At 38.8% G+C, this 24,620-nt stretch overlaps 1 protein-coding gene across 2 annotated transcripts in view; it reads right to left on the bottom strand.

Annotated features, from left to right (window-relative positions):
- NYAP2 (neuronal tyrosine-phosphorylated phosphoinositide-3-kinase adaptor 2) overlaps positions 1 to 21,824 on the bottom strand; it is a 182,861-nt gene extending 161,037 nt beyond the window's left edge. Inside the window, exons 1-2 of one of the 2 annotated variants that reach the window (XM_039236819.1) lie at positions 21,588 to 21,648; positions 12,212 to 12,289 (exon numbers count right to left, since the gene is read on the bottom strand). In XM_039236819.1, coding sequence (XP_039092750.1) covers positions 12,212 to 12,249 — 38 coding nt within the window. In that variant the 5' untranslated portion in view covers positions 12,250 to 12,289; positions 21,588 to 21,648. Of the gene's footprint in view, positions 1 to 12,211; positions 12,290 to 21,587 lie in introns of both variants that reach the window. The other variant, XM_039236817.1, reaches the window with a different exon arrangement.
- Positions 21,825 to 24,620: the final 2,796 nt, after the last annotated feature.

Here is a 24,620-nt window from a genome sequence, read left to right as displayed (position 1 = left end):
TGTAGTGCCAACCCTGGGCACTGTGTGCAAGTTCAGACCCCCCTCATCTCTCTTGCCACCATGAAGGGAGATGAGTTGGACAAGGTCCGTGGCATTGTAGAAGACCTGGATCTGGTTATGCCTGCAGCTAGGTCAATCCTCGGACCCCTCAGTTATATGAACCACCAAACTCCATTGTGTCAAATCCAATAATAGCTGAGTTTGTTGACACTTGCTTTGGGAAGAGTCCAAAGTGAACCAGTAGAATGCAGTAATTACTAAATAAATGTTTTTGGCTAATTTATTCAGAAATGCAATTGATGTCATTGAGAGCAGGAAATAAATGTATTGTGCTTATTTCTTGCTTGAAAATATTCTTCCTACTTAACACTATAAGTGGGAGTAGTAAACTACCTTATATGTTTGTCCCATATGTATATTTTTTCATTCAGGCAATATACTTTGATGCAGAAACTTGGCTCCAGTGTTCATATTTTCTTTCAAATTGTTCATTTACCATCACCCTTAATGTCTTCTCTTAGTCTCAGTTGCTTATTCAAAGCCATAATCTATGGGTTTCTTGCCTTAGACTCAAACATTTATTCTCAGCACGTCATGTCCTCAGTGATACCTATTTTCTACTTTTGTGCCTCTAATATCTTGAATCTCTTAGTTTCTTTTCAGACATTAATTTCTTGTGTCTGGCTATTTATTGATGCTTCTTGGATCTTAAGGTCAAGTGTTAAAAATAAGCACTGATGGAATGGGAAAAGATAGTTGCAAATGACATATCAAATAAAAGGCTAGTATCCAAAATCTATAAGGTGCTCACCAAACTCCACACCCAAAAAACAAACAATCCAGTGAAGAAATGGGCAGAAGATATGAACAGACACTTCTCAAAAGAGGACATCCAAATGGCCAACAGATACATGAAACGATGCTCAGCATCCCTCCTCATCAAGGAAATACGAATCAAAACCACACTGAGATACCACCTTATCCTGGTCAGGGTGGCTAAAATGAGCAAATCAGAGAACTCTAGATGCTGATGAGGATGTGGAGAAATGGGCACCCTCCTACGCTGTTGGTGGGAATGTAAACAGGTGCAGCCCCTCTGGAAAACAGTGTGGAGGTTCCTCAAAAAATTAACAATACAACTGCCCTATGACCCAGCAATAGCACTGCTAGGAATTTACCCAAGGGATACAGGAGTGCTGATGCATAGGGGCACATGTACCCCAATGTTCATAGCAGCACTCTCAACAATAGCCAAAACATGGAAATAGCCTATGTGTCCATCAATGGATGAATGGATCAAGAAGATGTGGTTTATCTATACTATGGAATACTACATGGCAATGAGAAACAATGAAATCTGGCCATGTGTAGCAACGTGGATGGAACTTGAGGGTGTTATGCTGAGCGAAATAAGTCAGGCAGAGAAAGATACCATATGTTTGCATGTATAGGAGGATTAGGAGGAACTTAACGGAAGACCATGGGGGAAAAGAAGGGGAGAAATAGTGGGGGAGAGGGAGGGAGACAAACCATGACAGACTCTTGAATGCTGACAATAAACTGAGGACTGATGGGTATTGGGGGGAGGGGAAGGGGGTGACGGGCATGGAGGAGGGCACTTGTGGGGATGAGCACTGGGTGTTTTATGGAAACCAACTTGACAATAAACTATTTTAAAAAACTGAAAAAAAAATGGTATCTTTACACACTTCTTTGTCAACTATTGTTGTGAACCGTTATAGAAAAGCAAAACAAAACGAAATAAAACAGAAAACAAAAACTGCCCAAAAGAAATGACACACAATTTCCATTAGCTCCAGATGTTATACTTAAAGTTGATATTCTTAAGCATCAAATATGTTATTTCTCCTTGCTAGACTATTTCAGCTCTGACCCAAATTTGATTCTTAAGGAAGAATATGACATATGTAATCAACTAGTGACTAGTTCTCTCATTTTAGGTAGGAGGCACACACTTTCTGAGCCTGGATTACTTTTATCTTTATAATGGTGGATGTACTTTCCAGGGTTGTTATAAGAAATTAAAAGAAGATAAAAATTTCAAAGTCACCTAGCAATGTGACCAGTACAAATAGAAGCTGGACAAACATTAATTTACCAAGCAACTCTGTCTCCATTTTTAGCTCTCTGTACCCAGCTATAAAATAGACATCTTAATGATCACTTTTCACCTCACAGCACCATAAAGGAATATCAATACAATTTGCTTATTTCTATAAGTGGCCTTTGACAGTGATTGACATACAACATATCTCCATATCCAGAAAAAGAATACTAGAATGTAAAGGAAAAAGAACAAAAATAATTCATTTTTTCTGTAATAATTATTGGTCGAGCACAATGTAGAGTTTGGCAAATCTACTAAATGCACTTATGGTTATTATGTCAAATTTCATAATACTTAAGATTTTTATGAAAGTTAGGTTTAGGGCAATCATGGCTAGAGAGTTATGCTTGAAAAACAAATGTAACATTTTTTTATTTTTTTAATTTGAGAGAGAGAGAGAGACAGAGCATGAGTGGGAAAGGGCAGAGAGAGAAAGAGAGAGAATCTGAAGCAGGCTCCAGGCTCTGAGCTGTCAGCACAGAACCCAACACAGGGCTCGAACTCATAAACCCTGAGATCATGACCTGAGCTGAAGTTGGATGCTCAACCAACTGAGCCACCCAGGTGCCCTACAAACGTAACATTTTTTTAAAATCACAAAGCACTTACTGTCAAGAGTTTGAGGTTGATAATTCTGTGGTTCATTCGATGCTTACTCATAACAATAAAATCCAAGATATAATAATAAATTAATAATTAAAAAATAAAAGTAATAAAAATAAGTTTGAATAGGGAACAGAGAGACTTTTTAACCTTTATCAAAGTTATATGCTTATTAAAGAGTAGGCATAGAGCATTCTACAGAACATTTTTCAGAGACTTATTTTTACTAAGACATGACAACTGCTTATAAGATTAACATATGTTATTATCTATGGCACCTTGGAATTTAAAATTAAAATATTTCCTATGTCTGTACATAAATAAGATTTCTCTGTTCCTTAAAGTGCCATGGCTTAAAGAAAAGAGGGTATGTGGAAAATTCAAATCAAATCATGATATTCAGATTCAACTTAGAACATAGTTTACAGAACTTCACATCGTGGGAGATCTTTTCCAAAAATTCAACCAAAGACTGGGAGGTTCTAGAAAATATATTTTATTTGTGTCTTCAAAACTGACATAAGCTTTGAATGTGGTTTGAGAACATGCCAACTTTTTACAAATGAGTTTAGCTAACCATATGTGGCTCATTTTTTTTCAACCCAGAAGTGGAAACTAGAAATACAGAATGTTAACATTCTATGGCCTTGAACCTCCTCAGCAGACCGGGTTAACTTAAGGCCAGCTTAAAGTATAATAATTGGTTTGGCTTTCTTGAAGGTATGATTTTTTACAGAGGAAGAAACAACTCTACACTGAGGCATTTAGTTCATTTACTCACTACTTATTCCAAAAGTATTCGAGGACATACTCTTTGGCAGTGACCAAAGCACAGTGGTCAGTATCCTCAGAGAATCACAGGTTATTTATTGAACCAGTATGATATCAGCAGCATGTGGTCAGATGTGCTCTTAGAGGAAGTACAGAGCAGGTGGAATGGAAGAACAAGTCGTGGGGCCCTAACCACGACTAAGGGGCCGGGAAGTCCCATGAAGGAAGTGGCTTTTCAGCTGATACAGAGCATGAGTAAAACTTAATCAGAAAAGGGAGAGAAGTGGGGAGAAGAGAATTTGTGTGCTGACAGTGAGCATCTAGAGAAGCCAAAAAATTCTAGAGGTATTTGGGCAGAACTTGACCTAACCTGTTTGTTTTATATTCCCAAAGTTTAGAACGATGCCTGGCTCCAAGAGGTCACCTAATAAATATTTATTAAATAAGTGAATGCAGAAATATATGATTGGGAAATTTCAAAAGTAACTTCTGGATTTCTTAACCACCAGGGTGGATGATTGTGTTTTTCAATGATAATCTGCACTATTTCTGCCTCTCCCTGAGTCGTCATTTTCTTAATTTATGATGAAGGAGAGAGGAAAAATCTGCGAATCCTCAAACAGTATTAATTCTTGTCCTTGTTAGAAGAGCTAATAATTTGAATTCAAGGATCAGCTTAATCCCCTCCTCTCCATCTCCACTGGCCTGCTTCGGTTTAGATGCTCATGATTTCTGGGCTCAATTAATGCAATTGCTTCTTAGCTGATCTTTTTCCACAGTGCTGCCAGATTATCCTTGTAAATGCAGATTTGCTCATGTCACTCCCTAAATTAAAACTCCCAGATAGCTTTTCCATTTCTTCAGACTAAAAATGCAAACTTTCATGTAACCCTCAAGGTCTTTCAAAGATTCAGATCTTTTGCCAAGTCTCAACTGCAATATTTTCCCTCCCTGATTTCAAGATTATCCTAATATAACATGTTCTCACCTTCACTTTGCTCCAGATTGTTGATTCAAAGGTAAAGTTCAAGACCAACCAGATATCAGGAGTGGCAATGAGTCTTGAGGAGAAATGATGCCAGCCAACAGTCATGCTGCTCTATCTTCCTGAACTTCTTCCTTTGGCTAAATCATGTTTTAAGATCTAATTCAGATAGAGTAGTTTCTTTGAAGGAGGCTCCCATTATCAACGAGGGTTTCTCAAAGTTGAACTCAATACCTCCCCTCTGGACTGTCACGGGGTTCTGTGCTTCTCCATATCAAAGCCCCTCCTTTTTGGCACTCTACAATTGTCTTCTGTGAGTGGATCTCCTCTATTGGCCTGTAAGCCCCTTGAGGGACAGACCATAAACTGTTCCCAACAAGCAGAAAGTAGGTAGGGATAATGGAAAGAAGGGAAAGATATGACTGATGAAAAACTGTTTGATATTTTCAGAACCTTTCTCTTCTTTAATTTTTTTGCTTTAGGCATTTCCCAAACCATCAATGGAAGGAATAAAGCTGAATTGACACTCTGAGACTCAGGTATGATTATCCAATAACTATTTTCACTGTTAAAACAAAATGGAAGCTATTAATAGCTAACCTGTCATATTGTTTGTGGATAATTTTTATTTTATTTAACAGATCCCTGGGTTAGATTTAATTCTCCTTTAACTTTGTAAAACATCTTGATTAACAGCAATAGGATTATAAATACTCATAGCAAACAGGCCCAGCTCTCTGGCGCATCCACACACTTAAGTTCTAGACACTGAATTGTAACTGTGTGCTTCTGAGAATTAGTTATGTTTGCTGTCAAATCTGTTTATGTCTACTATGCTTTGGGACGTAATTATATAATTAAATATTATATAAACCAAAGAAGTATGAGTGTGAATAATTAGTGAGAATTTCCCCCAACAACTCTGTTGAAAAACTATTGTTGATTGCTTTGAAGATTCTCAATAAAAGGAGGCTTACTAAAAAAAAAAAAATGGTCTACTTGGATGAGGTGAGATTAGGGTAAATCTGTAAAATCTAAAAGGACTCTGAACTGTGCTTGTTTTTCCACATGTTCCGAAATTCTGGCACTGCTTTGAAGAAACTGAAACTACATTAAAGAGTGAAAACTAATGAGCACATTTTAAGCATGAAGTTTCTATGGAAGTGCAATTAGGGAAAACATACACAAGTAAATGACTCTATTGCAAAATTGGTAAACAGTGTGTATTTACAACTTTATATTTTAAAAAGTTTTATGTGTGCAGGGCTGCCTGGGTAGCTCAGTTGTTGGTTAAATGTCAGACTTTAGTTTAGGTCATGATCTTGCGGTTTATGGGTTCAAGCCCCATGTCGGGCTCTGTGCTGACAAATCAGAGCCTGGAGCCTGCTTCAGATTCTGTGCCTCCTTCTCTGTCTTAAAAATAAATAAACTTTTGGGGTGCCTGGGTGGCTCAGTCGGTTAAGCGTCTGACTTTGGCTCAGGTCATGATCTCATGGTTTGTGGGTTCAAGTCGTGCATTGGGCTCTGTGCTGACAGCTAGCTCAGAGCCTGGAGCCTGTTTCAGATTCTGTGTCTCCCTCTCTCTCTCACCTTCCCCGACTCACGCTATTTCTCTCTCTCAGAAATAAATAAAACATTAATAAATAAATAAATAAATAAACTTTAAAAAATTATTTTAAAATGTTGTGTGTGCTTATGTATTTCTCAATATTTCTCTATTTTTTTACTTTTGTTTAATCAAATCTCAATTATATTAGATCCTCTATATTCATATTCTACAAATAAATCTGCTAGCAAAGAACCTGGCATATAGTAGATAGTATAGGCTCAGTAAGTCTCAAACAAATGTTAGTTTCATTCCTCTCCTCTCTCCCTAAAATTACCTAACACTAAAAGATAGTTGATTTGAAGGAAGTTATTTTAGAAATAGACATCAATCTATAGGAAAAACAAATTTTCCTTGAAATATACTATTATATACGGTCAAAATAAATAATGCAAAATGTTAATTTACTCGTGGAAAATTATTTAAGCCATTACATTCTTAAGGCACTTTGGAAATGGACTCTGGAAGGAGAGCACATTTTCCTCATGGCGAAGCGTGCAAAACAATGTTCTCAATTCAGGAACGAGCCAGACAACTCAGGAAAAGTAGAAGATGCTCTGTTCTTCAGTACTATTTCAATATATTTTTTTTTCTGAGAAATTACATATTAGTAGCTGGGAACCTAGGGAATTTCCCAGACCAGATCATTGTCTATGACACTGCGTTAGATGCACATATCATCATTGAAAGCTCCTGATAAAGTAGGAAAACATATACCCCATTTTGCAGAGCCTATATTATCCATGATATTGGCATAAAGGGATTGATATAGCCCACAGTTACTTCAGATATGAATTTCACAGCCAAAAAATGAGCTTTCCTTGAATCTGTAAGACTTCCAAGTCCATAGCCACCCATTTACCTTCTAGAAAAGAGATGATAAGATTTGCCAAGCAAAAGGAGAAGACTGTAATAAGAAAGTTTTAATGTCAGCCCTATCTCAAATGTAAGAATTCACCGCTCGCAAACATTTGTAATACGCTCTTCTCTTTAAAATGGCATCTTAAAATTTAATGGAATGATGCTCTAAATTTCTTGAATAAAAGATCTCAAAACCTTTGTGGAAAGTACCACAGATGCAGAGTATTTGAGCACAGTGAAATTCTACTTGCAAAATATTCTGCTCCATTCTCAGAAAAAGTTTGCAGCTCCCATGGAGTTATGGGGTGAAAGGGGAAAATGTACCTCAGAAAGATCGGGAAACTCTAGACATGCATGTACAGAATAATTGTGGAAATGATCTCAATGAATAAAAATACAGTGTTCTTGCATCTTCTATCAGGCCAAAGATCACCCAGTGTCTTTCTAAATAATATTTTTAAATTATCTAATGAAACTTAAAGTCACTCGTTTTAAGAGTGAGGATGACACTGCACTTACAAATGGTACACACCTCAGATAGACACTTTCAAAGCTTTAAGATGCCCTACTTTTGGTAAATTCCAGCCCAGGCCCTCAGCAGAGCAACACCACGTCTGTTTCACTAAGAAGAGTTTTGCCCTCCAATGGGAGACTCCTTTGTCTTTCTCTCCATCTTTGAAGTTCTCCAGCTCATTAACTGTGCCCTTTCTCTGGTTTCTTGGCTCAATCTCCCTCTCCAAATCTCCCTTTCAACACAATATTTTAATTCCATAGTCTAAGAGATTTCCCTTTTTGTGTGCACTTATTCTTCTTTATCTCTTCAAAGCTGTTTTCATTCTTCTTGAGCACAGCTTCTTTTTGGAATGTCCTGTTTTGTTTTTGTTTTTGTTTTGGCTTCCCTGAGACCATTTTTTTCTACTTTTCATCTTTTCCATTGCCTCTCCTTAGTATCTTCACTGACTTACTTACCCTCATGCTTCAGTACAAGTAAAGATCCCGTTTCCGTATTTCTCCTTTTTCTGACAAAAGAAATATCATTTTTAAAGACTTGAATTCTCTATCTTATTTATGTGATTTCTAATCTAATACTCCACTGTCAGTTGCACTCTGGGACATATATTTGCTCTCCCTCTAAAATGCTGGATATTTCCAAATGGATATTCTTTTGACATCCAAGGTGAATGCGAGCTCAGCATCATTTCCTTGTTCGCACTATTGAAACTTAGTCACAGAGAACTAAGCCTCCCAAACAATTTGATGCCTAGTTTCTTCTTATATGCATACATCCAACTGGTCAACAAATCCTTGCTCCATTCCTGAGATATCCTATTTTCTAAACCATCTGCAAGTTTCATGTTAACTTTCAGCTTTGACCACTAAGTGATATTCTTAAGTGGATTCCTTATTTCAGTTTTCCTCATATTATCTACGCACATAGTTCTCTCTCTTGGGAGCTCTTCCATTTCAAACTGCATCTCCATTTGAAAAAAGTCATAATAAATTTCAAGTCCATCAGGGTCTAATTTGAATGTCACGTCTTTCCTGAATATCATCCTTTCATCAATATACTCTCTCCTAACTTGAATTTCTTTTGTATTGTTTGTCTCTCTCTGCCTTATATTATAGCTATTATACACAAACATGAGATTCTGGAATTTTTGAGGATGGGGATCAAACTTTGTACATTCCTTTATCTCCTATGGGATCTGGTATGCTTCCTTGAGCATAAAAAAGTGATAGGTAAATATTTTAGAGATTTAAATTAAATTTGTGCATTAATTAAAAGAAAAGTGTAGTTAATTATTTTCATGCATTATTTCCAGGTATATTAAAGTGTTACGACTGTCAAGTCTGGCAGACCAATTTTTTTTTTTTTAATGGAAGTTTGGTTTGGAAGGAAGTGAAGAGATAAAATGAAACAAAGAATAAGAACATTATGTCATCCAGAAATTCCCAACTTCTAAAGAGAACTGAACTCAAGATCCACAACTGAATAGTCAAACCAATTTTTTTTTGCAGGAAGTACCTATGAAGTGGGGAAAAAAAATCATTAATTATACTTCTGCAGAGAAAGACACTATAGAGCACACACACACACAGATACACACACATACATGGGTACACACACATAGTGCACATACATGTTTTTTCCATTCTATTTAGGAAATGCTGTTTCTAGCTCTACTCTTCAATCATCATGTGACCACTAGGGAATTCATTTCCAAATAGAGTCAGTCCCTTTTCAAATGGGGTAGTGATATCTAAACCCAACAATCCCTCAGTATATTCCTGGGATTCCAGTGAGAATGTAAAACAAGGTCAGGTTATATTCAAAAAGTGTTTTTCTTGTTTAACAACAAAAATCATTTCACAAATCTGTCTATTTAACATACCATGTTTGCAAACTGGTAAAGCTGAGAACTGCACTCCTTGGTATTTTTAAAGTCCATTAAAAACAAATGCCTGCAGTTCTAAAAACCAACCTTCCATCTCTCATTCATATAATCAATGTGACATGTAAATGTGAATCACTAGAGAGGCTACTTAAGAACCAAATACTCATTCATGGATGCATTAGTTGCTCTAAATGGAGTAGCCAATGTGCAGTCTTTATGCCCAACAGGTTGTACATCCGCTTAATGCACCCAAATGTAATAAGGTGATAGATTGAAATATAGATGCTACAGATGGCCAACACAGATGCCAGAAGCTTGGCTCCCTATTTTCCTAGAATGACTTTCCGGGAACAAGTCACTTTCCCTGATTGGTTTCCTCCAGACAAAATAATTGAATCTAACGCTCTGTGTCAATGCAAGCACTTGGATTATTTGCTTTATGGTGCAGTCCTTAGGGGTTTCAGGGTCCGGTGTTAAAATTTGCCTTTGATCAAGCCTCATCCTCTCTTAAACATCTTTATTCATAACAAATTAGTAGCTATTATCACAACATATTAGCAACAGTTTTAATGCCCACCGTGCATCTTAAAATAAAAAGAAACAATTTCCTCATGATAATGGATGCACTATCTTTGTTGGCCTCATTATAATATTTATCATCTGTTATTTGTCACATGTGAGAGTACAATGAGCCGGTGCCTTACCCTAGTGAAAGATACACACCCCTCAGGGCTTACAGTTTATTGGAGAGCACATTTAAATTCAAGCTCTACCTTATTAAAATAAACCCTTCTATGCGCATCCAAGAAGGCCAGGGAAATGTGACTTTGTGGCTGCCTTATTGAAAAGGGAGTTTCTTATTTACTGAGGAATGGTTCAACTTAGGGTGTATAATTAACTTAATGATTCCTTGGCAGAGTTCCCTACCCCCACCCCCATTTATAACTGTCATTTGTAGGCACCTGTTTCAGTTTCCTCTTAAAGAGTTTTCCTTGAAAAATAATAGGATTTGAATCCAGATTGAAATCACCAAAAGAGATTTCACTGTACTCATTTAGTTTAAAAAATGGAAGATGAAGCATTGTAAGTTTTAGATTAAATTGGGAATACAGAAGACACAGCGTTAAATGTTCACATTCCCCCAGCCACTCAATTTCTTGGTATCTTCTCTCAAAGATACCTCGTTTCTTCTTATCTCAGCCACCACTCCTGAGGTCAGACCTGGACCTTTTGATTTCCAATACCTTCACCCTCTCCATAGAGTCAATGTAAATATCTGCATTATTAACTATCAACATCTATCTTTCTAGTTCATTACCTTTGTTTGGTAAAGCTCAAGTCCCCTTTGTCACTTTTTTTTTGGAAACTCCCATCCACTGGTTTTGCTATCTTCTCTGTATTCCTCCTCAATTGCTGTAAAGGTTGTCTTTCTGTATGCAGCCCAAGTTCATTATTATCACTCCCTGGCCCATACCCGCAGCACTCTAGTCTAATGAGAGGTCATGGTCAGTCGGTGCAGGGGCATGGCAGATGAGGCTGTCACCATCACATGCACAAGCGATGCCACACAAGCACCAGGTTTGGTGTGTAGCCTTCTCCCATCTTTTTTCCATAACATTACTACATCTACTGGAGATTCATTTAAGGGGATGCCCCCTTGCTCAAATGCCCACAACAGCATTTAATTTAAAAATATTTTATAATGTGACAGCTCCACACATGTTCAATCTTATTTTGTGCTTCTTTACTCACCAATATCTATTTTCAGCTGATGTCCTCCACCAAAAATACAGACCCTTGATTAATTAATACATATCCGATTAATTCATTAAACCCATTAACTCTTGAAGACCTATTTGGCCAAGGCAGAGTGTTAAGTCCTAGTCATTCAACAGAGAACATGATATTTATCCTTCCCAAACTGGGAGCCAGGTGATCAGGATGGATACCATGAAGAGAAGAGTGATGTGAGAAAGAAAAAAAGGACCTTCTCCACACAGCACTGAGTGAATAATTCAATCACCTTGTAGAAGGTTCTCTTCCCATTTCTTCTAATACTACTTGTTCTTTAAAACCCAGCACCAATACGATGCAATCCAGTCTCCCTGATAGCGGATTTCTCTAAACATCTCTTCTTATACCAGCAGAAGTGCAGATAGAATAGATTTCATTTTTCTAATTCATCTCATGATTTCAATTTTTGTTGTCAAATAAGGTAAACGTTCCTAAAGTGGGGTGGGGATCAGTGCTGTTTCTTATGTTTGTTTTTAATAGTCCTTTTGTAGTCTTGAACATTCAGGAGACTCTTTTCTCAGAAAAACTGTCCTATTAATATTTCCTTATAAATTATTGAAATAAGCACATGTAGGGGCACCTGGGTGGCTCAGTCAGTTAAGTGTATGACTTTGACTCAGGTCACGATCTCATGGTTCGTGGGTTCGAACCCCCGTTGGACTCTGTACTGACAGCCAGCTCAGAGCCTGGAGCCTGTTTCAGATTCTGTGTCTCCCTCTCTCTGACCCTCCCCTGCTCATGCTGTCTCTCTCTCTCTCTCTCTCAGAAATAAATAAATAAATAAATAAAAAGAAATAAGCACATGTAAACATTTAACAATGAAGGGTCACATGAGCACCATAAATTGAATTCTGCACGATGAGCAAATACAGCGCTTTGAATTTTTTTTGATTCAAATTGAAATCATGCTAGCTCTATAAACAGAAATCAATCTATTCCACCACTTTTTCCCACTCCACCTCAACCCCCAAAGTGTCATTAACAGGAATAGTAAATATAGTAAGTAACATTCCTTTAGACAATACCATCAAGTTCAGAGAAAACAAAATAAAACCACAAAATCATACCTTGGCAAATACATGAGGAATGCTTGCTTGCAAATCATTTCTTCCAAATCTCTTTTACCCTCTGTAGGACCCAGTTTTCTGGAAGGAATGGGATTATGTCTGTTGAGATTTGATATCTTCCTTCATAAGACACAAGTAGGCTCTGGAGCAGAAATGAATGATGAACTGGGACAAGCAGGTGAATCCAGAAGAACTGGTCACCTCAGGGTAAAGCATATGTGACTGAATTTGCACAATGGGCAGGATTTGATGTGACCGAATGCATTATGGCAACTGATTCATTCTTGCCTTTTGAAGTCATCCTTAAAATCAAGCTCACTAATACTTCCCATTTCCCTTCAGATATACAGAGACTATTCACAGTAAATCAGGTGACAGAAACTTTGGTTCACATCCAGTTTTGTGGGGAGACACAGTCATTGAGTAATTTGTCTAGCTCAATGAAAGTCGGTGATCTGTGTGTCACATTCCCTCATATTAGGGGAACTGTCAGTGTTCCCATCAACTTAGATTTAGAAATCATTTTTTTTTCCTTAAGAGCACTGGATGTTGTCATATATTTCATATGATGTGTTGGTACAAACATAACCCCATTTTACAAATTAAATAACTGAATAACAAGGAGCAAAACTAAACAGAAGAGCTAGAAGTAAGGTCAGAGAGGCAATTGGAAGTATGGGCTTGATTCTCAGCCATAGTAGGGACTTGCTCTGAGTGGCCTGAGAAATGATAGGGAGTTTTCTTGTTGCGTGCTAGAGTTAATCACACTGGCTTGGTGGGGCCTCTTGTATCTTTCCAACCCCAACAAGACTTTACATTGTTAGCTTGAAATCAGCCACAGTGGAAATGTTTACATGGGGGAAATCAGCAAATGCCACAAATGAAGGTGTTTCCTTTTTCTCTGCAAAGGCGAAAACTGTTTAAATCTCCCATTATTTTATGTTGGCAATACTGTAGGTGTTAGATAAATATGACGATAAGCAGATGTCACTCTGCAGCTCAAAGTTCATGGCCCTACACCAGCCTATGCTTTTTCCAGAACCCAGCAATGGTGTCCTCACTCTACCAATATACTTTTGGGGAATGGATTTTAAACAGGCTTTTTAAAAAACAGAAAATTTGCTATAAATATGTGCCTATTTCAGCAGTCCCTACTTTACTCTGCACCAAGCAAACTGACAGGAAACGCCGTGGAAGTAACATCTAAATTATCAGCGTCTTTTATATTTATGCAAAATACCTGCATTCCTCAAATGATGTTTCTCACAATGTCCTTGTGAATACACAGTCTTGTGTGATTATACCCATTTTATGAATGAAAGAACACACTCTGATTGGTAAATTGACTGTCAGACTCAATTTCAGAATGTTCCACATCTATGACAATCTGCCTATTTGTATCATGCTGCATGGCTTACATTTGAATAGGGAACTAATGACCCCAGGTACTTCACTTAATGATTTGACACAGTGCATGGACTAAATTATTCATAATAATAATGACAGCAATAATAAAATTATAACCATTTATGTTTAAGACACTATTGTATGTATGAACTATTTCCATACATCCCTACGAACTAGAAACTATATAGTCCCCATTTTGCAGATGGAAAGATGAACTGTAGGGAGCCTAAGTAACCTGCCCAAGGTCTCACAGCTTGAAATTAAGTTGGCTTTGAACCAGGCCTGCCTATCCCCAGAGCTTTTGCATAGTCTTAAAATTTATGGGACGTGGGGATTTTTTTAAAGAAAAAAATTCCAAATATAGAGTCTTAGAATATAGATATGCTGTACAAGATGGCCTTGTTCCAACAGGCTTGCCTCTGATGGTCCTGACAAAGATGCTTCTTCCAATCAACAAGCAGAGAGATAGTCACTGTGACCTGTGGACATCAGAGGGACTTTGTTCCGCTATGACCCACCAGTCCCATGCGTCACGGACCAGCCAACAGACGACAGGCACGTGGACTTTCTCCTGGCCTTAACTACTCAGGGACACACTCTGATTTACCTGCTCCATACAGGCCCCAGAATCAATCCACATCCTTTTGATCCATACCACTACCTTCTCTACTCTTTCTATCTTCTGTTCCGCAGCCAGATGAGATGCAGCTTTCCCAATTTTTACTACCTGAGAATGTGCAGACAATGTATGCTAAAAATAAAGTAAATGGTTAAATCAGGAGCATTTACAGCCTAGAAAAATCTTTTATTGCTTTAGAGGAAGTGATATAGAATCTATGATTTTATAGAGAAGAAAAGCCTTTCTGAGACCATACTCCACTGGAAATATCACCGGCCAAAATTTGAGACCGTAAGTATGTCTCATGGATTGAAGCATCACTAACTGCAGAGTAAAGAACCCCAGCCCAACCCGCTGGAAAGAAGCCATTTGTAGCAGACAGCTTTGCAGTATCTGCATTGGAGGAGGGGAAAACGTACGAAGTCCCTACCAAAGATAAATAATTGTGATAGAAACTGTAAAAATACACTGGATGAAGATGCTATAGTCAAGTCTGAATTTCAAGAAATTGCTAAGAGATTGCAAACTCAGACACTTAAACAACTCTGATTTAAAACCCTTAACTAAAGAAAGAAAACACTTTAACACAAATGGGTGCGGTGATGGTGTTCAACGCAAAATAAGATTTGTGTGTAATAAAGGATGTAGGACCCAGATGCCTAAGGAAGCAGATTCGTGTTTAATCAGCAATGGCACATTTCCTTTGACCACAGCCCAGCTAAGGAATTCTCTAGCTCTTTAGAGAACAAGTTGATTGAAATTTGATTCTCACATTGTATATTATAGAATATGTTACTTCTTGCTTCTATAATGCTACAGGTAACAAATTATATGCAATAATCCTTCTGTAGTGTGACAGTTTTATTTAAACTTTTTTTTTAAGGTTCTGTGTTTTAATGTCCTGTCTTCAGGCATCATTAGGAAGGGGTGTTGGATGGACTGGATCACATTCAAAGACCCTAAGACTTGTCCATCTTGATCCTCATTCTGTCCCCGTCATCCTGTGCATTAACTTGGAACATGAATACCATCAAGAAGTGCTGATTAAATAGCAGATCAAATAAATAATCTCACAAAAGTTGTCAAGAGAGTGATGCTCCAGGTAGGCAAACTTGAGTCTCAATACCTCTTAACAGCATCTAGTCATGTGACTCATTAGACAAGCATCCATGTGTATTTAAGGTTGTCTTGGCTAACAACAAACTTTAGGACAAAGTTTGGCAAGTCCTTATTTAAGAAAAAACAAAGTTCTAACAAGATTTCAGTCTACATAATGAGTTATCTTTGTCTTGTGAGGATCCATATTGTCCAGGGCTCCTGACAGAGTCAACCCTGTGTGAACTCCCTTTTCAGTTTCTGGATTGATAATCCTGGTCTTGGATTACCTAGTCCTCTCAAGCAACAAGGCTTCCTTGATCTACTTGACATTTCTTTCACCCAGAAGGTGCTACTTATACAATTTAATTTACAAAGAAAGTCAGGGAGATGTCCTTACATCTACAAGGAAAATCCCCAATGTTCTGCAAAATTAGTCTTTCCCTTCGTTTAGCCACAAGCATCCTCTATCACTGTTACAAGGCATTATTCATGGAGATGCTTTGAAAATTTCTCTTTAAAGGATAATGATTGTGGGTTTCATGTGCTGCTGCTAAGGGAGTTGAACAAGAGTCTTTATGTTGTAAGTAATCAAAGGGATACCTTTGGGATAACATCACATGTTGAATGATATAGAATGGAACAGAATAGAATGGAAATCTAATCTCAGAGCTAGAAGCTGCCCTATCCCCCCAGAGTATTTAGTTCTGTGTTTTGTGAAGTGCCCTAACAAATAGAAGCCCCTCTAATGGGCAGTATGTGAATTAAGAGTTTCATAGTCAAGTTATGAAGAAGAGTCAAGTTGAAGACAGTTTAGTAGTTTCCTTAATTAGAGGTCGAGAGGATAAACAATATGCAGATGTGTATTCTGATGGTCCAAGAAGATTTCACAGTTTATAGTTACCCAAACTGTTTTTGCTGGGAATTTCACAGAGCTATTAGCATCCTTTGAGGGAATGGACTTGGAGTTAGTGATGTTCAAATGGGGCTGCACATTGGATCCACTTGGAGACCTTTAAAAAATGGTGGTGTCAGGATTCATCCCCAGAGAGATCTATTATTCAGTCTGGGTCAAGATCTTGGGCATTGGTATTTAAAAAGCCTTCCAGGGTCTCACAATGGGCAGCCATAGTTGAGAAACTTTGTATTGTGTGAGTTCGACCCCCATGCTTTGGAGATGAAGAAACTGCTTATCTACATGCCCACATCTGGGCTGCATGACCTCATATTGTTTTCATGACCCCCACAAAAGTTAGGGATTTGAGAATGTGACTAACACTAATACCCATTTCATCTCTAAAAGGGTCAATGCATTATTTATCATGCTTTTAATAAGAAAGGAAATTAGAAATCCATTGTCTTATTTTATGATTCATTACCAGCTACTGGCAAATGGGACAACTCATGTTTGAAAGAAAAAGAGGAAGTTCTAATCTGTGAAGAAAATTACTGCAAAAAAAACCCAAAAAAACACATAAGTATGATGTGGAATTTGGAGTAAGTGTGCAGCTGAGTGAGTGAAACTTTTTATTTCAGTTAAAGTTGGTGTCACCAATCATTAGTTTTGTAGGCGAGGTTAGAACTGCTTTTATCCCTGGATTCTTAGCCCAGCTCTGCTGGAAACCATTCATTTCCTTACCTGGGTGCTGTACTTCCCTATTTATTGTGTGGTTTTGAGTTACCTTTTAAGGGAAGTTCTTGTTTCAATACCACTGATGAACTCACACTCAGCAGGCTTGATGGTGGAAGTCATTTCATAACAATTGTCTCACTGAGTTCTATAGGCCCTTGTGGAAGTTGGCTGAAATCTGCCCCCAAAGAGTGTCCCTTAGGAGAGGAACAAAGGGGCCACTCAACTACCCAGAAAAATTTGGAAATAAAAGTCATATCAAAGGGATGAAATAAAAATTCCATTAGGTTTTAAGGGGCACCTGGGTGGCTTAGTCGGTTAAGCGTCTGACTTTCGCTTAGGTCATGATCTCACGGTTTGAGTTCGAGCCCCGCGTCAGGCTCTGTGCTGACAGCCAGCTCAGAGCCTGGAGTCTGTTTCAGTCTGTGACTCCCTCTCTCTCTGAACCTCCCCTGCTCACGCTGTCTCTCTCTCTCCTAGAAATAAATAAAACATTAAAAATAAATTCCATTAGGTTTCTATGATGGACTTACAAAATGACTAGTCCATTTTTTTCCTCAAATAAAATAAACAAAATCTGTTTGTTATCTTTTTAAAGGCCAAGGATTATCATTCTTCTTCTGGCACGTATAACTTCATTATGTGTATACTGCTAAACATGTGCCTTTTTTCTAAGTGGCAGCAGGATTATGGAATGGAAATCCATAAATTTTGATTTAAACTCCATGATGGTCAGGGGCACCTGGGTGGCCCAGTTGGTTAAGCATCCAATTTTGACTCAGGTCATGATCTCACAGCTCCTGAGTTTCAGCCCCGCGTCGGGCTCTGTGGTGACAGCTCAGAGACTAGAGCCTGCTTCAGATTCTGTGTCTCCTTCTTTCTCTGCCCCTCCCACATTCTCTCTCTCTCTCTCTCTCTGTCTCAAATAAATAAACATTAAAAAAATTTAAATTCATGATGGTCAATTAATATGGGTCAAAAGAAAATTCTTGAGAGGAAAAGACAGCTTTGTGAATGCTGAGGCCAAATTTCTTTTCCAGTGCCAATGGAATCTTTCCTCTCCTCTTATACCAAGCATGCTGTGAATGAATGTCAGCTATGCTTCTGCCAAAGCTACCAACAGATGTGCCACTGTACACAAAGACAGTCGAAGATCTGTTTAAAACACTGCCTATTTAGTTGTTCCTGTGGGTGTGATTATAAGGGGGAAGTGTACGAGAGGGGGTTGGAGACTAACAGAAAATGACAGCTATAAAAACCTTTAAATGCCCGTGAACAGACAGTACCACCATAAATACCACAGGTTACTTTCAAAAGTGGGATAAAAGTGGTCTATCCAAGCTAATTAAAATTTGTATACAGATTTGTATTCTGTCAAGTTGAAAGTTACCTATGAGAAAGCAGAGAAGAGGTTCTTGGCTCAAGTAGAGGTCAAGGGAAGATGTGAGGGCCCCCTGTGGGCCTGGAGGCCAGCACCTCTGTGCACTTCCTCTGCCATCTTGTCTGGGCACCAATACGTGCTTGCGGCCAGGGCCAGGCCACAGTTTACTGACTCCCAGTACAAAGCAGAGAGTCTGCCGAGATTTTTTCTTCCCAGAGAGAGAGGGAAGGTGAGCCAGAGAAAGCCCACTCAGCACCCAGAGACTGTCCAATTTGATAGGAAGCAGAAGAGACAGAAGTAAGAGACTGGTATTAGCTACCAGATGGCACTCCATGATTTTTGTCTATGTTTGGTTTCAGAGGCGCTGGTGATGTTTTTCCAGACTGCAGTGTCGTCTTTCTCCCATACTAGTGACTAACCTTTAACTGCTAAGGCCTTTTCCACCAAAAATGTATAAATGTAGGGATCTCTGGAGAACGGCTAGAACTCAGAGGAGGTAACGGCTGTTATCCCATAGTTTTCTCAAAAGGGAGGGCCCAGAGACATTGAACTGTGATGGGAAAGGTAGGAAAACAAGTAAATACCGTACCAGATCCTGAAGGAGAGCTTTGTGTCCAGCCAACCCACCCCAAAGTGGGCTCTGATGGGGTTTCTTTCTCTTCTATATTTTAATACAGCCGAAATTGCTTTGACTGACAATAATGAATTTAGATGTGCAGTAGCTGGAAATAAATCCAGAGGTTATTTCAAAGGTTACTTATGAAGCAGATGTCTCCATGGAGGAAATCAGTGGCATTTGGAAGCAGAGCTCCTGTCTACCTAATACCATAAGCCCAGCTCAGCAGTAGGCAAGGCTCAGTGCCTGTGTCTGCTTGCTCTCCGGGCTTACGCACAGTGCAGTTTGCATAGGTCTTCAGAGAATTCTCTGTAGCATCAAAGCTCGAAACATTTACCTCCTACAGAAACGCTAATAGCTGGCAGTTTTCTTTTCAGCTCATCTACTACCATAGCTCCCATCCTTGGCTAGTCTTTCAAAGTCGGCTGTTGCCGGGAGCATAAAAACTATCACTGCTTTTTTGGCTTCACTACCTACGCTGTCACTCCTGACTGATTTTTCATACATCGCAACAAAGTTTCTCAAGAATCTGAGTCTCCTCTTTTTACCTGGGTGGTGAAATCACAGCCAGGAGAAGAAAGGCTCAGAAGATGATGGCTCTTCTGGCCAGGGAATAGGAGCCAGGATACAGGTGCTGAAAGTAGGCACCGTGAGATGGGAGAAGTGAGAGCAAATGTCACAGGGCATTGGTTCCCAATCGAAGTGGGGACAGTTTTGCTCCCCAAGAAGCATTTGTCAATGTCTGTGGACATTTGTGACTGCCATGACTCCAGGAGGGATGGATCCTGGCTTCTAGCAAGTAGAGGCCAGGGATGCTGGTGAATATTCTACAAGACATAGGACAGCAGGCTCAGCAAACTACCCTTGGGGGTCCTGCAACTTTGTGAGGTGATGACACGTCACTCTCCTTTTGTGCCCATTCTTCCATCATTTCAGCAATTTGGAAAATATTCTCCTTTTCCTCCCCAGTGTTGCTCTCAGTGTGGGGCTGTGGGGTTCAGTTGGAGGGAGCTAAGTCCATATGTACCCTACATACATTTCCTGACCAAAAACACCCTGTGTCCTGAGACATGGCACTGTCCCACCCCTCTGTTGCTCTTCAACAGTCCTCTAGAAAACATCAGAAAGGCAGAGCTAATGGGAGGAAGTTAATCCTGGAGACATCTCCCTCTGCTTCCTTCTGCAGTAACTTTTCCCACAAAGCTATAGGGTTGGGGCACCTGGGTGGCTCAGTAGGTTGAGGTTATATAGTTCAGGTCATGATCTGGCTGTTGGTGGGATTGAGACCCTGTGTCAGGATCTGTGCTGAGAGCGTGGAGCCTGCTTGGGATTCTCTCTCTCTTTATGTCCCTCCCCAGCTTTTGCATGTGCTCATTCTCACTCTCTTTCTCTCAAAATAAAAAAATAAACATTTTTTTTAAAGCTGTTGGGTTAAAGTAGGCACAAACCTAACCTAGAGACATCACTAAAATGGTTTCTGTCAACAACTCACTGAAGTCCTAAGTACATCACCCCAAGTTCACATAGGCCAGGCTGGTGAGACCTTTAGAAGGTCTCAAAATCACCTGGAGAGCTTTTTATAACCCAAATTAATGGACCCTCCAGTGTTTCTGGCTTGATAGATCTGGCACAAGACCCAAGAGTTTTCATTTCTAGCCAGGTCCCAGGTGATACTGAAGCTATTGGCTGCCCCAACCCCACACCAAGAACCACTGGACTAGGCTGAACAAGTTTGATTCCAAAGGTCATGTTCAAACAGTAACATTCAGGCGCTCTTGGGTGGCTTGGTCAGTTCAGCATCCAACTTCGGCTCAGGTCACGATCTCTTGGTTCGTGGGTTCAAGCCCTGCATTGGGCTCTGTGCTGACGGCTAGCTCAGAGCCTGGAGCCTGTTTCAGATTCTGTGTCTCCCTCTCTTTCTGACCCTCCCCTGCTCATGCTGTCCCTCTCTCTCCCTCTCTCTCTTTTTCTCTTTCAGAAATGAATAAAACATTGAAAACAAATTTTTTAAATAAAATACCCTTTTCAAGATAGTTGTTTTCCCGTGCCTGAAATAGAGAAATTCCCTATAGCACTTTTCCTCACTTAGCAATTATGTTATCAAATTATTTCTGCCTGAAACTTTTAGTGACTCAATCCTAAATAAAAATATTTTGAGTTCTCCATATAAAGCTTAAAATGAACAAAGATTAGGAGCATTAAGTTTAATAAATATTTATTTAGTAGCAATTTTCTTCTTAGGTTACTCTTACTCATATATTATTATGTGAAATAGTGTGTGTATGTGTCTGTATAAACATCATACCTTTTTTGTGCATAGCTCTTGTCACAATTACAAATAATTATAAAAGGACGTAATTTTGGCCAGTATTTTTACCGAGTTCTTATGGGTTCCACAGCTCTGGGACTAAACATGAAACCCACACTTTTCCTTTTTAAAGTTTCTGCTCGGATCAGGGCAGAAAGTTTGAGTAATGTTGGATTAATTTCATTTTTAAACAATTAAAAATAAATGACAGATTTTCACGTTACCCATCATCTGCACATAAATTAGCAGGTGCACTCTAGCAACACAATGTTAGGAAAACATAAGCCAGTCTCTTCTCACTAAAAAGATGGGATATTTACCAGCTTTCTGAAGAAGTCCTGAACAGTTCACCGGATTCCTGAAATAATGAGTCCACAGGCTTCATCCTTCTTCTATATAGCATTTCATCCATTTCTCACTCCCATTCCAACCCTATTGTCCTTCCTTTTCGCAGCAAGACTGCATATTTGTTTACCTTAGTCTTTTGCTCAGGTGGGGCCCGCTGGGGAAAAGAGCCGCTCTAGGGATTCCAGCTCAGAGACCAGGAGGAGGGAGCTTCAGTTCTAAAGAAGTAACTATCCCAGGAAGGGGGGGAGGGGTGGCGACAGGGAGAATGGGAAATGGCAGTGAGGTATACAAAACAACATTCTGGAAGGTTCAATTTTCTGTGGCAACGGAGTAAAGAGGGTTGAGGAAGGGGAGTGGGTAGGAGTGCATCCTGGAACCATCAGGGAAATTTCACTGCATCTTTCTATCGAAACAGCGCGTTTACCCATGATTATGAGCGCCATCTTCCTTTCTCCCTTAACCTATGGCTGACGTAGTGAAGCAGAAGAAAAGATGTTAAGTAGCCTCATAGTTGATATGAATACATAATGACAACAACAAAGGCCAAGACCAGCAGACACTGCAGAAGAGCCAGGGAGCTCAGGACAAGAGCTGTTGTGCATAGCAGGGGTGTGGGACAGCTTTCAGCCCCGTTCCCTCTCAGGCTGGTCACCATATCCACACAACTGACGACTTTTAAGTCAGCACAACAAAACTTTAATAAGCAAAAGCAGATGGAAAGATGTTTTGTCATGAAAAAAATCCTTAGTAACACTTTTTCTGTCAAATTGCAGGTATTAGTGATGCTATCGGATTTTGAAATCCATTTAGTAGGTCACTACCAGAATTTCATTATGAAGGGATAGAATACAATGGAATAGGAATTAGCATCAGGCTTCCCGTATAAGGGTAAGAGATTTTTGTATGCTGTTGCTTTATTTAATTTTACTCTCATTACACTCTCATAATGCTGTTCCAGGCTTTGGATCCATTACTACCTTTGCCATTGCATCGTGTGTGTGTGTGTGTGTGTGTGTGTGTGTGTGTGTGTGTGTGTGCGCGCGCGCGCGCAAGCACCAGTGCAATGGTTGTTCTCAATTTGATGTCTCGCTCCCTCAACGAAATCACAAACTGCAGGGTTTCAGTGTTTTGCCTCATTCTCATCTCCAGCATTTAGCATGATGCTCTGTCCAACTTCAAAATATTTATTGAAGAAATTATAAATAAATGTCTGAGAGGCCTTGTTTCCTAAAGGTTCACTTTGAACCAGAACATCCCAAACCGTCTCTATTTACTTGGTTTTCAATACATGTCATATCTACTGATTTTTAAAATTTTGAGAAATCCTCTTCTATATCATTGCTTAAGGGAAAGGGGTGGCTCACGAATCAACACTATTGATTTAAATCCGTCGGTTATGGTTGAAAAATAAAAAAAAATTATAACGGGGCCCACAAGTTTGTTCTTTCTCTCTGTTCCTGTTCTTAATCCATTCAGTTCTTTATTAGGATATGACAAGGCTCAGCATTCAAAAACGAGAAACAAAATTTAGAACAAAAGCATAAATACAACAAACTGCACTAATTCACTAGGCTTACAGCAGTAATTTCATTCCAAAGCATTTGCTAATGAAAATAGTGAACATTAGATGAATTGACAATAACTAATTAGAGAAAAAAAGAAGCAATAATCATCATTTACAAGTTGAATGGTGAGATTTGATGGTTGATAAAAAGCAAAGTTACAAGAGGTACATGGAAAACCTGATTGCTTCTTAAGAGAAGATTAATTATATAAGGCAAGACTTTTAATTGACACATATTTCTGATGAAAAGGCATTGTTAACAAAAAAAAAAAAAACTAGAGATCAGTAGTCATCATCCAGTTTTTCTGTTATTTCTCCCTTGGATTTCATGGTACCCATTCTGAAATTTCAAAGAGATGTCAGTTTAAGGAGAACAGGAAGGCCTCTTTTTGAATTATAACAGTTCTTACACTACATCAAACAAAGAAGTTGTAAATAAGCAGAAAGGCTGTTCACTCTAAATTTAAGATAGCTGATACTGAAACTTATTACCTGGATCATGATATTGATCTAAATTATAGCAACTTTTGGGGGCCGCGGGTGGCTTAGTCAGTCAAGCATCCGACTTCTGCTCAGATCACGATCTCACAATCAGCAGGTTCAAGCCCCGTGTCAGGCTCTGTGCTGGCAGCTGAGAGCCTGGAGCCTGCTAAAGATTCTGTGTCTCTCTTTCTCTCCCTCTGCTCTCATTCTGTCTCTCTCTGTTTCTCTCTCTCAAAAAATCATAAGTAAACATTAAAAACATTATAGCAACTTTTTAAAATCATTTTTCCAATTAAAAAAAATCAATAAATTATGCAAAAAATTATCTTCTCATTGTTCTGGTCATGCCAAATAAGTTTTAATTGATCTCAAACACAACCCTAGAGATGGAATTCTTCTGCTTAAACATCTTCAATGGATCTACCTTGCCATTTTTTTCAGTTTTGCATTCAAGATCCTCCTTGATATTCCCTCAGCCACCTTTGCCATGCATAGCCTCACGATATATCCTATATCAATCATACTTCTCCTTTCACAAAACCTTTTTTTTTTGTAATTGCCTTTTTGTTCCTCAATAATCACTTAACACTTTTTTGCCTACAAGTCTCCCTTGAATGAAGTACACCCATCCTAATGAAAACATACATTTCTTCAAAGGCTAGCTCAAATGCCCTTTTATTTAAGAAATATTCCTCAAGCTCATCTGGTTGACCTCCATCTTTTTCTACTCCGTGTTCTTACTATGCTTTCAATTTTTAACAGTACAGTTGGTTTTATTTTAGAATTTTCATATACTTATCTATGTAAGTATATAAGTATTATCAATTTATGTTCTTAGAATAAAGATATCATATTTACTTAATTTCTACCATTTATCTGTACCCACTCTTCCCAGTAACAACTGTAATTGTTATTACATAGATACTCAATAATGCCTGTTTAATAAAAATAGTCTTAT

Source organism: Hyaena hyaena, unplaced genomic scaffold (genome assembly GCF_003009895.1).
Source record: "Hyaena hyaena isolate Hyena2069 unplaced genomic scaffold, ASM300989v1 scaffold_117, whole genome shotgun sequence".
NCBI classification, from domain to species: domain Eukaryota; kingdom Metazoa; phylum Chordata; class Mammalia; order Carnivora; family Hyaenidae; genus Hyaena; species Hyaena hyaena.
Note: the sequence above shows the minus strand (reverse complement) of the source record. Positions and strands in the feature narration are given on the sequence as shown.